This window comes from Neolamprologus multifasciatus, chromosome 10, assembly GCF_963576455.1.
Source record: "Neolamprologus multifasciatus chromosome 10, fNeoMul1.2, whole genome shotgun sequence".
Classification (NCBI taxonomy): domain Eukaryota; kingdom Metazoa; phylum Chordata; class Actinopteri; order Cichliformes; family Cichlidae; genus Neolamprologus; species Neolamprologus multifasciatus.
The window spans coordinates 5855661-5870639 of NC_140448.1; the positions used below are offsets into that span (position 1 = coordinate 5855661).

The window sequence follows — 14979 nt, forward strand, 5'->3', positions numbered from 1 at the left end:
CAGAATAGCTATAATTGTACCAGATGGTTGATTCAGTTAAGTTGGACTAGACTGTAATACAAACCGTTCAGTTTGTCAACAATCAAACTGAAATGAGAGAAAGACTGAGTGTGAGACTTTGATATTAGATAAATGAATATTGATAAAGTTTACCTTTATGTACAGAATCTGAATATCGCAAAATATTTTAAAAAATTGCAATAATATCGTATCGTGGGATGTGTGGGGATTCCCACCTCTAGAAGATTTGGAGTTTGTGACAGTTACAGTAATTATTTAACCTGAAACGAGGCGTTTGTGCCCCCACAGCACAACACACACACACACACACACACACACACACACACGTCCCAGTGCAGATTAACCTCACAGACACACAAACATGGAACAGCAGCTCATCATTGGTCTGATGGGAAGATAACAACATGTTCTCACAACTGTTTCCAGAATATTTTAATATTTGTCATGTGACCATCACAAACACAGACACGTGTTCCTCCACGACGAGAACCTGAAGCTCCACGAGCTCTAAAAGCAGGAAGCAGAGCAGGAATAAGAATGAAGAGAACACACCTGAGCGCGCACACACACACACACACACACACACACACACACACACACACACACACACACACACACACACACACACACACACAGCCTTAAACCCCCTTTCTCCCCCCCTTTGGGTCGGTGTCACCTGCTCCTCCAACTCTTCTTGTTTTCTGCACAAAGACGTTAAACTCGGCTCATTTGCATGAGAAACAAACTCTCAGAACAATTAAGGCGAGCAGCTCCAGGGAGCCTGCAGGGGGGGGGGGTCTTCTTTACGTGACACAGAGGGCCACACCTCTGTCAGCGGGGGCCCTGGGAGCACTTTGTGTGTGATTGTTCCTGCCGTGCAGCCACCACCTCCACGTCCTCCTCCACCCCCCACACATGTTTATCTGCTGCTGCTCAGCGAGTCACGCAGCTGCTGTGGAAATGCTTCCCGTGTTTTTAACCCGTCGGTGTCACAGCGAGCAGATTCCTGCGTTTGGTTAGAAAACAACGAGTCGATCCCCCGACGGTGAGCGCACACATACCACAAATTCCTGGACGCAAATTGAGGATTTTCCAGGATTAGAACAAGTATTTGGGAAGTCTCCTACCTACAGCTCCTTATCCAACAATGCAGGATGAAGCTGTATAGCTCTGGACCATCTACACACTGCAGGCTCTGTGCTGCTGCAGCTGCACTCACAAAATGGTCGACTCCCCCCTGCTTGGCTGCACAAAATGGCCTCCTCACTGCGGAGCTGACTCCAGAGCAGTCGCTGCATCAGTGCGACTCGCTCGTGCATCTGTCACCATTAAAGATGCTCGTGCATCTCAAACTCTGCTTCGTTTCAGCACAGAATCGAACGTTTCACACACACAGTGCGTTCACACACTCTTCTATTATTCTATTTCTATGAGCCACAGACATCCATGGCGTTTTTTTACCTGAATGTGCATTTTGATGAGCGCCTTCCCGATCAGCGTCGCGCCAAAAAAAGTCCAGAACGGGACCAAAAAGTGTCCGCATGTGATTCCTGCCAGGTCGAACAGCGGGTTGGGAATCTGAGGGGAAATCAGCAGCTCGATCAAAGAAATGCATCGTGTGTGTTCAGTGTGGACGTCTGCAGAACAAGAAGAATTATTTTATGGCTTTTTATGACAGAAAGAATCAAAATAAGCTTGTGTGGGACTCACCGAAGCGCAGGCTAAAATCCCGAAGAATCCCACTTTCTGGATCAGTTTCTGTACGGAGACTTTCGCCCGCGAGGAGAAGTCCTGAAAATAAATATAAGAGAGAGAAATGTGGAAATAAATCACCTCCACAGATTTGTTCGTTTACACGCTGTTAATAAACTGAAGGCTGATGTCAGACTTACAGGTAAAAGAGTCAAATTAAATCATTTGCTAATGATCAGCGTTGATTTTAAAAATCTGATCTCAGCATGTCTTTAAAATATTCAGTGATAATCGTCCTGATCTCTGCGGCTTTCTTCATTTTACTTGCTGCTAAAATTCGTTTGTTTGAAATGAAAAGAAGCCATTTGTGTTTCAGGGGATTTGATTTTGCAGCAGAACAAATTTCACGGTCGTGAGAAACAATCGTCTGCAGCGTCGCATCCAAACGTGCTTTTTAACAAAAGCTCGGAAAACTGTTCAAATGTCATGTTTTAAAAACACATTTAGATGTTAAAATCAGAGCTTTACTTTAGTCCTTTCTGCTCTTTATAATTCAGTGCTGGTGAAGCAGAGACCAACCTTCTGCCTTTTTTAAATCTAAAAACACAAACGGCGTCCGGCGGAACGAAAAACGAGAGAATTCCTGATTTTTCTCGTCTCTGCTGATTTCTACACGAGTTCAAGCTGAAGCTGCAACACGAACATTTTCTACCTGCTGCAAATCCTCCAGAATCAGGATTGTTAGCCGTGCAGACTCTCTGCTCTGAGCTTCTTTACCTCTCAAATCAGTTTTTAGTTTGCAAACACTCAAAAATCTCCGCGCCGTCTACAAACCTGCACTTAGGATGGTTTTATATTTTATATTTGCATAATTCTAACTCAACACTTTCATCAAAATAAAAGTAAAAACTCTACAAAGGTGGGGAGAATTTTGTTGTCTTGCTTATTGAAAAGCTTGACTGGGAAAAGGTTTAAAGACTTAGATGAGCTTTGGCTGCTGTAAATATGGATTAATTAAATTTAATTACTAAACTGGTCTGCAGAGGAAGAATAAACTGGTTTGGCGTGCCTGCACTTCACCTACAGCACAACTTATTAATTCCTTTGTGAAAATGTGAGCAGACGTGTTATTGCAGTGACTAATGTCTCACTCGTCCCTCTGACATCTCCACAAAAGCCTCTTTTCACAGCAGTGAGGCAGATTTGACCTCAATATGTTTTCTGGGAAGAGAAGTTTGGATTTTACTTGAACTACTTCTGGGAAAATTTAAGAGGGAACCTGAGATGCAGGGACGGCACAATAATATGTAGGTAAACGTTTCTACAACATCTGTGAGAATTTAAATTTACAAAGGAAAGTGTGACTGAGAGTCAAACAAACAGCAAAATAAGAGCTGGTAAAATGACTGCTTTTAAATTGACTTTTAATATTTTCATTTGATATTTTGGTTTTAGAAAATAAACTCTGCTTTCTGTCTTTATTATTTCCACATTTTCTCAGCTTCTCAAACTCGTTGCACCAAAATAATATTTGTTTATAAATTAATGTAATTGTTGTCATAGACGGGGAATGTAAACATGTAACACTTACAGGCTCTACATGTATTAATTATTAGGGGTGGGGGAAAAATGGATACTGTGTAGTATGGTGATATTTTGTTTGCTAATAATGTATGGATACAGGGACAGCAGAAATCGATACTTTGTTACAAAAAGGTTTTTGTGCTCTGACTTCAGAGCATGTTGATCCTTTTTCTGAGCAAGAATCCTGACATTCCTTCACTGTCCAAATGTGTTTAACTTGTTTTTGGCAGCAATAAACATGACAGTTTACTTATTTTAATTTAAGACATGTTTTATTTTAATTAAGTTTAAAACTTTTTTATTTAATGTAAAATTATATTTTGTTTTAATTTACTTTCAAATTCTTCAGTTGCTGAAGGGGCTGCATAGTTTTCATAAACTGCATAGTTCAGAATAGCTATAATTGTACCAGATGGTTGATTCAGTTAAGTTGGACTAGACTGTAATACAAACCGTTCAGTTTGTCAACAATCAAACTGAAATGAGAGAAAGACTGAGTGTGAGACTTTGATATTAGAGAAAATGAATATTGATAAAGTTTACCTTTATGTACAGAATCTGAATATCGCAAAATATTTTTAAAAATTGCAATAATATCGTATCGTGGGATGTATGGTGATTCCCACCTCTACTAATTATGTCAATTATTGTCTGAGACCGACATGGATCTAAATAGATATTTTTTCTAAGAGTATTTCTCTGAAATAAGACAGATTCGTTTGAAATATCAGGCTGCTGTGCAACAGTGTCATATATAAATGTGTGTGTGTGTCACAGAGGTTGTCTTTGGAGTTGAATCTAAAAATCACAAACTCTTTGATATCTGTAGGAATATTTTCATTAAAAAATTAAAAACACTCTTCTTTACAGCGAGCCCTCGATCTGCTCGTATGGACAAAATTATTTTGGTAATTCCTGTAAAGACAAATAATTCCTGAACAAAACAAACGACACATTTAGAACCTTCCTCAGGTTATTAAATGCATATTTCACAGTAAAATATTCATTCGATCTGTGTTAAATGTTTGTGAACTTTATTTTCTTTTAGCAAAAACATTTTTTCCTCACCTGAAAAAAACAAACAAAACAAAAATCAACCAAATTTAACTGAAAACAGGATTTTTATCAGACAAAAAGGCTAAAAATTGGGTTTATTTTTTGAAAGCAAGGCCTCAGTTTGTGAAACACAGCAGCTCCAACACTGAGGGGTGGGGGGGCCTGCAATAGATGATCATACCTAATATGGTCAACAAAACCAGTACAGTGCTGATGACATTCTTTACTGGGTGCAACCCAACAGACGGGAAATTTGAGAGACACGGGAGGTCGCCTAATAAGGTGGTGGAGGGGGGAGCGAGCGGACGCACGATCTGATTGGTTCACCGTTTGAATTTCTGCCTCTGCTGATGTCCAATCATGAACCCTGGAGTTTTAATTCTAGCCTGTGTGTGTGTGTGTGTGTGTGTGTGTGTCAGCTGGTGGGAGACGGGGAAGGAAGGAATGTGTACGGCTGGTTTATGGCTGAACTGCTGACGACCGTGTCTGGATACCTGACATCTGTGGCTGTTAGTGCGTCCTTTAGTGCCGCCGGGCGCCGCACACGCGCAGCCTCGAGTCCATTCATTCACCATATCTTGACGCACGCATTGTTTACATTATGTGCTGGGTGAGCTTTTGGCGTGCGCACTAACAGAGAATGAAAACATGAACAGAGGGTCCCTCAGGAGAGGCTGTGAAGTGTGTCTGTGTGTGTTAACTCGTGACACTGATTTACTGTCGCACAACTATGGACACAACTGTGTTTCTGGACCAGAGAAGCATCTGTCTTTGTTGTTGGCAGCTTATTAACGACAGCGTCCTCCGACCTGCCGGGCTTGGCAGCGGTGACATCTGCTAAGATGGTGTCAGGGTGCAGCGTCATGAAAGGATGGAGCTCCAGGTTTGGCTGCTCAGCACAAATCTTTACTCAGCAACCTTCAGTCACCACACAAGCACACAAAACCACGTTTGATTTGTTGCTCGAGATGATCAGACCATCAAGTCCTCGTTTAAGAACCAAAGTATAGGCGAGTCAGACGCCTCTTTTCACAGGTTTTGTCTGTAATGTTTTATGAACATTTACAGCCTTGAGATGATTTGACCAGTGAATATTGTGGATGATTTGCTGGTTACAAGATCAATTAATTCAAGCAGGTGGCCAAATAAGGAGAAACTCCTCAAACATAAAGACTCAGCTGGTTTGAATCTGTTTACTTTTTTGAATTAGATATCGAAAGGAAATAATAATATAATATAATATACTGCAAAAACCGGATCGGTTCCATTTTTTATTGAACATTCGTTGTGGAAAAGTCGACAAAACGAACACTTTGTTGTGACTTTGAGGGTTCAAATGGACAAAAGCAGGCAGTGACACGGCGATCTGCTCCATGTGGAAAATCAAAGTGTCACACAAGGAAAAATCTATGCATAGCCTATACACAAGTCAACACCCACGCACATTTTTTTCTTCTACACAGAAGACATCTCCAGAGCGCTCGCGAGCCCCCCGACATGAAGACGGCTAAAGTTCATGTCATTAACTCCTGACAAGCCTGCGCCCGCTCTGTCTGGCACAGGAAGTGAAGTGATTAAGGACTCTTGACGCAATCGAAGCTATAGTCGCCTTTCAAAAAAACCAAGAGGTACAAATTCAAATCTGTCCAATGGCACAACACACACACGCGCGCACAAACACACACCCTGAGTCCACGTTGACAAATTCTTTAACAAGCTGTGGTTAAAGGGAAGCTGGTTTTACTCTGACTCACCCCCCTCCTTTCAAACAGTTTACTGGAAATAAAGAGGGAGGAGGAGGGAGGGGGCACTTTCAGAGAAGTCACGTGACAAGGCTGGGCAAACCACAGCACAGAGAGCCTTTGAGTGCAGTAGGCCAGGGGGGAAGGCAGGCATACGCCCAGCGCAGATGGCCCTGATTTGAGTTACAGGAGATAGGATCCTGGGAGTTGGCAATCAAGAATTCGCAGCCTGTTAACGCTTTCAATGCCAGACGAAGGAAAAAACAAAAAGCCTTCAACAGGAAGTCATTTCTAATGAAGTTATAAGAGATCCAATCCGAGCAGGATGTTCGGCTATGGTCCGTGTCAGTGCGAGGATTCCTCTGTGGTGCTCTCACTCACTGATTTAAGCAGGAAAAAACTGATGTTCATGACATCAGCGTCTGGAGCCGTTAGAAAAGGCATGACTTCATTATTCTTGAATAGTTCTGTTGAATGAATGAGGAAAAAACCCAGAGTGCTTTGTTGCTGCGCGTCACGTGCACTTGTGGCAGGAAGTTGGCACGTGCAGGGTGGGAGAAATACCAGCGGCTTTAAGGCGAAATGCTAAGAAACCTCTTACTGATGGAGGGTACAAAGCATCTTAGTCCAACATGCTGCCACAGGGGGGAGTGTGTGCTATTGTGTGTGTTTGGGGTTTTTGGGAGGCGGGTGGGGGGGGTACGTGTGTGGAACGGGGTAAGGGTTAGACGGGGTCACTTCCTTCACGAAAAATTTAACCACTTCCTGTCTCATAAACAATCCGGTGATAGTTTGTCCATTCAGTCGCAGAGGAGTTTCCACGGCTGCCGTTAATGCTCAGCTGTTCATATAGCATTAAAAAAAGCAGATGAACGCTAACACAATAAAACAACGTCAGTTAATAAAAGTAAATGGTGGACGAGGAAAAAAGAAAAAGGAGACGTGTGGTGGGACGTCCGTGAGCCAAAGAGGGAATCCCAGGAACATCGGAGCAACAGTAAAAGCCCTGGTGAGAGAGAAAACGTTTCCGTATGCAGCAGGTCTGTGCTGGTGCGAGAACCTGCCTCCAGATGCTATCAAAGTACACAAGTGCACGTTACATATACACAAACACACAGTTACCACATATCACAGAACAGAGCGAGAGAGAGAGAGAGAGGAGGGGAGAGAGAGTTGGTGAGAACGAACAGCATAGGAAGGCAGCACGCCGCTCCTGCGTTCATTTATCAAGAAACTCGACTCAGCTGCCTTTTGTTTGATTCTTCTTTTAAAGTCGGAGGCGCCGCTTCATGAGGGCTGCATGCACGTGTGAACAGAAACCACGCGCAGTCCACATCGTCACACAATGATTGTAAATCCAGAATCGACGTGAACGTGCGCCCACCTCGTGCACACCTGACGTGGTTCAGTGCAAAAGGAAACTCCTGAGGTCATATTAAGCTAACGAGTGCATCCACATGCAGACTGAATACTTTCATGACTGACACAGATTTCATTTTAATATCAAAATATTTTGAAGTTGCTGTTTTGCTTTTCTCTGTTTTAACGGCAAAATTCAGCATTCGCTCAAACGAGCTGCTGCGCTGATGTTCCACTGACAACAAACTTTGGTGTAAACATTGATTTCTATGCTAAATGACTCCAAAGTGTAAATATATTACAAATCTGAATGATAAAGCTCATAAAAAGAAAGCACACGTACATATCTGTAAATATTCAGAGCTTTACGAAGTTTGATGTCTGTGTGAGCGCAGCCCTCGTCCACGTTGAAGTTGCTGATAATGGAAACAGCGGCTTGTCTCAGGAAACACACGTCTTTAAAATATGTCGTAATTATTGACTTCAAAGTTCATTTGTGACAACTAATCACCGATTATTACTTCAGCCAACTAAAGGCGTAACAGTTACAATGCGGTTTAAGAAAAGAAAGATCAAAGTTCAAACCTGCGTAACTCCTCTGTGTTACAATAGCGCTGAAAGCTGCAACTTGTTACTTATTAAATTGATATAAAAGAAAAAATAAAATTTTTAAATTGCTCATTTAAAAAAAAAAACAACTACAACAAATTGGCCCTGATTTAAATTCAATAAGGTGGAAATAACAATTTCTAACCTCCTATAGGACCTGCGTCCACATATGTGGACGTCACACTTTGGGTCATTTAGACCAAAATACTGAATTTTGCTCTACAAGGGCCTGATATCCACTTACAAGGACATTATCCTGCAACTGTTCTACTGAAATTTTAAATGAATATCCTCAGATGTGGCTCTGATTTTTCTTAGAAACAAAAATGAGATTACATTCATTTTTTTTCATTCATGTTTTTACGTTCAATCAGCCCAAATATCAGAGAGAAATTATTATTATTTTTTTTTATTATTATTTTTTGAGTGATATGTTTTTTATTGATTAGCATTCAAATATCTCAGTGAAGACAGAACAAAGATTTACCACAAAGCAAGAAAGCATGAGACAAGGCTAATCAAAAGGTATTGGCTGAAGCATTTGCTTATTACGCCAACCCTTTTAACAAAAGATCTTTTAGCATGCAGCTCCTGTACACAGGGCTCGAAGCAAATAATAAAATTCAATTCAATTCAATTCAATTTTATTTATATAGCGCCAAATCACAACAAATGTCGCCTCAAGGCGCTTCATAGATACAGAGAAAAGCCCAACAATCATATGACCCCCTATGAGCAGCACTTTGGCGACAGTGGGAAGGAAAAACTCCCTTTTAACAGGAAGAAACCTCCAGCAGAACCAGGCTCAGGGAGGGGCGGCCATCTGCTGCGACCGGTTGGGGTGAGAGAAGGCAAACAAAGCAAAAACAAAACAAACAAACAAACAAGAAAAAAACAAAAAAAAACAAAAAACTTTCCACCTTAGTAAGTAACTACATCAAAGCAAAAGAATCAAGAGGTTTTTTTGTTTTTTGTTTTTGTTTTTTTTTCTGCTCTTTTCATTCTTGATATATATATTTTTCTAATACTCTATTTTTAAACATATTTTTAAACAAGGAAAATGAACTACACCTTTTTAAATCACTGTCATAACTATTCCACAGGTTAACTCCTCTAACAGAAACACATCTCTGCTTTATATTTGTCCTTATCTTGTTTTTTTTAAAGAAATCTGTTCCCCTTAAGTCATATTGACTCTCTCTGACTTTGAACAGCTTCTGAGTACTGGGGCAAAGCAAGTTATTTTGTGCTTTATACATTATCTGTGCCATTTTATATTCAACTAAATCATAAAATTTCAGGGTATTCAGATTAATAAACAAAATGTTAGTTGGTTCTATATAGTTTGATTGGTTTATAATTCTTATAGCTCTTTTTTGCAACTTGAAAATAGGAAGAGTGTTCGTTTTATATGCATTACCCCATATCTCCAGACAGTAAGTCATATATGGAAGCAACAGAGTACAATAGAGTGTGTATAATGATTTTTTGTTCAGGACATGCTTTGTTTTATAGAGAATAGCAATGGTTTTTGACATTTTTGTTTTCACATGGTTTATATGAGACTTCCAACTCAGCTTATCATCAATTATCACTCCAAGAAATTTATTTTCGTACACTCTTTCAATTTCAATTCCATTAACCCTGATTTTAGATACATTTTTCATTTGTCTAGTGCCAAAAATAATCAATTTTGTTTTCTTTATATTTAATGATAACTTATTTACATCAAACCAGTTTTTTAATATATTTAACTCCTTTTCCGCTGTAGTCAGAAGCTGTTCCAGGTTTTTACCTGAGCAATACAGAGTGGTATCATCAGCAAACAATACACATTTTAACAGTTTGGAAATGCTACATATGTCATTTATGTATAATATAAATAATTTAGGGCCCAGCACAGAGCCCTGAGGAACACCACAAGTTACCTTCAACTGCTTAGATTTTACATTATTGAATTCGACATATTGATATCTGTCATCCAGGTAACTTTTCATCCACTTGTATGCTAACCCTCTTATGCCATATCTCTCTAGTTTATTCATTAATATAGAATGATCAATCGTATCAAACGCCTTTTTTAAGTCTATAAAAACACCAACAGTATATTCCTTATTATCTATAGCATTAGATATCCCTTCTACAAGTTCCATCACTGCCATCGAAGTGGACCTTTTCACTCTAAAGCCATATTGGTTATCACTTAGGAGATTATGCTTCTCAATATATTTATCAAGTCTATTAACAAATAACTTTTCTAAAATTTTTGAGAACTGTGGGAGCAGTGATATTGGCCTATAATTGGTAAACTGACTTCTCTCTCCGTTTTTATGGATTGGAATAACTTTTGCTATTTTCATTTGTGAGGGAAATACACCAGTTTGAAAGGACAGATTACAAATGTATGCGAAAGGTTGCACTATATATTCTATAATACTTTTAACTAATATCATGTCAATACCAAAACAGTCAGTGGACTTTTTATTTTTAAATGTCTTCACAATGTTAATTATTTCTCTATGAGTTATAACACCAATAAACATGGAGGACACATTCTGAGTAATATGTTTATTTAGGTCGTTATTATTTCTTGACTCTGGAATTTCTTTTGCTAAATTAAAGCCAACATTTACAAAGAAATCATTAAATTCATTTGCAATGTCTTTAGTTTTATCAAGCACAATATCTTTATCTTTTTTTAAAATAATCTGGATAATTCTTATTTTTTGAGCCCTTTTTGATTATACTATTTAATATCCTCCATGTTTCTCAAATTAAAAATGCTGCTGTGGAAGAGTTCAGGTCTTAGGAGGTTAACCTTTTATTTTAAAACAATTATTCTATACCTTAAAAAAAATATGGTGACATTTGAAAATGTATTTTTCTAAATATAGATGAAAAATAATTCATTAAAATGTGTAAAAAGATAAGATAAAAAAAAAAATAAAAAATAAAAAAAAAAAAAAAAAAATAATAATAATAATAATAATATAAAAGAAAAGCACCAATTGTTTCTCAATTTTTATGCTAGACATACAAAAAGTGCTAAAAAGCATTTTGTCAGTTATGGCCACAGGTCCGTATGTCGGCCATGTTTCCCCATTACAATTATTTAATTACCCAGAATGCAACTGTGGCTGAACAAGTTACAGATCCACACGCATGCTTCAAAAGATGAAACGGACACTGAACACGTAGCAGTCCTTTAATATCGGAGATACCCTTGTTAAAAAATAAAGTTATTGCTCGCAGCTCAAAACTCGGCTGCAGCAGCTGGTCGTTTTCTCCACCTGACCTACCGCAGCCTTCGACTGACGATGGACGTACACATGACAAGCCTTTGCAAACCCACATGCATGTTTCTGTTCATTCCTCTCCCTCTATTCATAATCGCGAGAGGGTGGAAAAATAAATATTTAGACAGAGTTGTTAGGCATTGTTGAAACATTTGCAGAGACGTTAGACATGAGAACCCAAAAAACCCAAAGTCAAACAGGAAATTACTCAACGAGGGCCCGGATATCGCGGGAACATTTTACTCTAGTGCATCATTGCTGTTCCCTTAGTCACAGCGTTGTGAAAGCGCAGCGCTGCAGTCTTGAGACACCGAGGGGAGGTTCAAACAAACACGCAGGTTACAAAAGCAAATTTGCCACATCAGATGAGACTTTTGGTATAGAGCAAAAAAAATGTGATGAAGGCAAACGAGCGGAGAGGAAACGACAGAAAAAGACGTTTTATACTGAAAAGATGTGCGATGCAGGAAAGAAGGTGGTAGGAGAGGGGAAGTTTGATTACAGAGAATGATGATGATGAAGATGATGAGTAGCGTGTCACCTGCGTGGCCTCTGCCTGGTCCAGCATTTCCTCAAACTCCTGGTAATCCTCATCATCGGGTTCAGCGCCGGACAGCCGAGCCGCTCGCGCCATGAAGTACGGAGGCAGCTCTCCGATGGCTGTGCCCACACCCTGTTCACACGTTTCATTCATGTTTATACTACTCATGTGATTTCATATATAACACACACTTCATGTCAAGCCATTAAATCTGCACTCGACAGAGCTTCTGGACAGAGCGCAGTTATTAAAAATGGATACTTTGTAGCATGGTGATATTTTGTTTCTAATAATGTATGGATACAGGGACAGCAGAAATCGATACTTTGTTACAAAAAGGTTTTTGTGCTCTGACTTCAGAGCATGTTGATCCTTTTTCTGAGCAAGAATCCTGACATTCCTTCACTGTCCAAATGTGTTTCACTTGTTTTTGGCAGCAATAAACATGACAGTTTACTTATTTTAATTTAAGACATGTTTTATTTTAATTAAGTTTAAAACTTTTTTATTTAATGTAAAATTATATTTTGTTTTAATTTACTTTCAAATTCTTCAGTTGCTGAAGGGGCTGCATAGTTTTCATAAACTGCATAGTTCAGAATAGCTATAATTGTACCAGATGGTTGATTCAGTTAAGTTGGACTAGACTGTAATACAAACCGTTCAGTTTGTCAACAATCAAACTGAAATGAGAGAAAGACTGAGTGTGAGACTTTGATATTAGAGAAAATGAATATTGATAAAGTTTACCTTTATGTACAGAATCTGAATATCGCAAAATATTTTAAAAATTGCAATAATATCGTATCGTGGGATGTATGGTGATTCCCACCTCTATTAAAAACACTTATACTGTATTCAAGATCTGGTTAAGTGATGCCACAGCTTTAAATATTAATTATGCTTCAAGACATAATTAATATTATTATTATGGCTGTGAAATGACTTTTTGTTACGCTAAATCACTCCATGTTTTTCTTGCCTTCAGACGGTTAATAAACATGAAATATCAATATCCACAATCCAAAGCAGCTTGCGATGCTTGACGTCTGGGATTTGAGATCAGTGCGCTTAATGGGAATAAAACGGAAAAGATTTACAAGAAATAAATCCGGCGGATTATTAAACAATCATGGATACATTAAACACGGGTCCAGGGTGTGTGAAACTCCTGCACAGGCTCCGCCTCTCCAATCTGCAACCAAGAAAATTCAAGATGTGCTAACAAATTTGGGGGAGAGGGAGCTCGTCCAAGCAACCAGAATATCCGACGGCGACAACGAGCTTGTAGCCATATGATCGTGTGATTGTAGGGGGCTTAACGGGAAGAAAGCGGAAGTGATTTGGGGGGGAAATAAATCCTCAGCACTTCAGTCGGTTCACCAAGTTCATCCACCAAAACATGAGAACGGGGTAGGAGTTCGGAGGGGGGAGAGAGCGGGTGAGGGTTACAGACTTAATTAACACAATGAAAACAGCCGCCAAGAAATGCTGCGTTTTTGGAGTTGCTCACAGCTCATTACTTTAATGTTTCCAGGCACAAAGGAAAAGTATGCACAAAGCCGGGGACAAGAAGATACAGTGAGTTTCAGTTACAGTTACAAATGGGTGATTTGGAGATTTACCACATCCCGACACCCTTCGATGCACCGACAGCAACGAAAAAAGGAAAAAATCCTTTTGCACAAAACAACTTCTCCCCCAGAAGGATATAACTGACTAATCGCAGGCACATTACTTGTATGTTGCTGGATGGCTGGAGCCAGAAGATGATTAGTAGGTAGTTAGCAACCATGGCAGCAACAACAAGCCCAAACAATCATTCTCAGGAGGCGGTGCTATCCCCAAACCTGGCAAACGCAGTCTTTAATCTGGACACCCTGTTCTCTTGTTAACACTGGAGTCTTTGATGAAATGTGCCAGTTTTTTTCCTCATAATGGAGATGTGTCTTAATCTCCCTGGCAGCTGCTCCATTCAGCAGCTCTGCCTCTGTGTGTGAGCATTGTGGCCGCGTGGGTTTGTGTAGCGGGCAGCGAAACGCGTCTACCTGCACGGCGCCGCTCTTAAAGCGGAGCTTCGCTGTCCACTGAGACAAGAAGAGACAAAAAAGAGGACAGAGAAGGTGGGAGGGGAATCACATGTGTCTCATCACAAGGTGGGAGAAGGAGGGGAAATGTTGGCGTGGGCGCTTTGAAGCCGTGGGTGCGACAGGTGTTTCCAACTGAATCGCCGACGAGCCGGCCGAGGTAGTGCCAGGCTGAGGTTACAAAGGGGCAGTGGTTGGTTGGTAGTGGGTGGTTATGAATCCGAGGGGATTGGATAGCACCCCCCCGCCAACACACACTTGGATATCGCTGCTCGTAACACGATGCTGCAGCTCGACTGGGAGCAAAATGCGACTCCATTTTGAAAGCAGAGAGACGAGCGTGCTGCACCAATTAATAAAACATGCACACTCGGTGTGTGTACACATATATGGTAACAGGAAGTGGAAGGTTGGATGTTTAATGTGAAAACATTAAATAAAGATCAAGTCAAAGGACCATAAATGCATACTTATATAAAATAAAGTTACATAATGAAAGCCAGTCTGAGCAGCGAGCAGTTCCAGTAAAGTAACTGATAACATGCATTTCCCCTCATCTCTGAACATTAAGAGGAAAAGGGAAACGGACAACAATGATCAAAGTCATCTAATGTGTCAGACGCCAAGTTCTCTATTCTCCGAATGTTCAGCAGCTCCACACTGATAAAACGTAAACACAAGCGCACATAATCGAGCGTGACTGTTTTTGTGTTATCGTCAGTGATTTTATAAAGCAGACCCACGCGCTCTGCAAGTGGACTCCTGCTAATACGAGACTTCCAAGTGTTTGAAAAGCAGCTGTTTTCATATGAAGAGTTAAAAATGTTTCTGATGCACGTCTGAAAAAAAACCTCGCAGATTGAAACAAAGATGTTGGTCTTTGCAGCCACAGGGTTGGTTAGAGGTGTGAAACCATCGATGCTGGTTAGGGGAAATTCACAGGAAGGAGCGGGGGTTTTCCACGCAGACGAGTTATCAATGAATGCATTTGC

The 14979-nt window shown here is 40.1% G+C and overlaps 2 protein-coding genes across 10 annotated transcripts in view; one reads left to right on the forward strand and one right to left on the reverse strand.

Annotated features, from left to right (window-relative positions):
• The window catches only part of nherf4b (NHERF family PDZ scaffold protein 4b), a 350895-nt gene that overhangs the window by 251954 nt on the left and 83962 nt on the right, over nt 1-14979 (forward strand). The gene's annotated exons all lie outside the window — the stretch shown is intronic.
• The window catches only part of LOC146509441 (vacuole membrane protein 1-like), a 56537-nt gene that overhangs the window by 21312 nt on the left and 20246 nt on the right, over nt 1-14979 (reverse strand). For 8 of the 9 annotated variants that reach the window (XR_014876364.1, XM_085174022.1, XM_085174021.1 and 5 more), the window contains 3 exons: nt 11901-12032; nt 1732-1812; nt 1483-1599 (listed from right to left, as the gene is read on the reverse strand). Coding sequence is in view for 8 of the 9 variants with exons in the window: in XM_085174022.1 (XP_085030148.1) it covers nt 1483-1599; nt 1732-1812; nt 11901-12032 (330 nt within the window). In the remaining variant the exon portion in view is untranslated. The remainder of the gene's footprint in view (nt 1-1482; nt 1600-1731; nt 1813-11900; nt 12033-14979) is intronic. The other variant, XM_085174019.1, reaches the window with a different exon arrangement.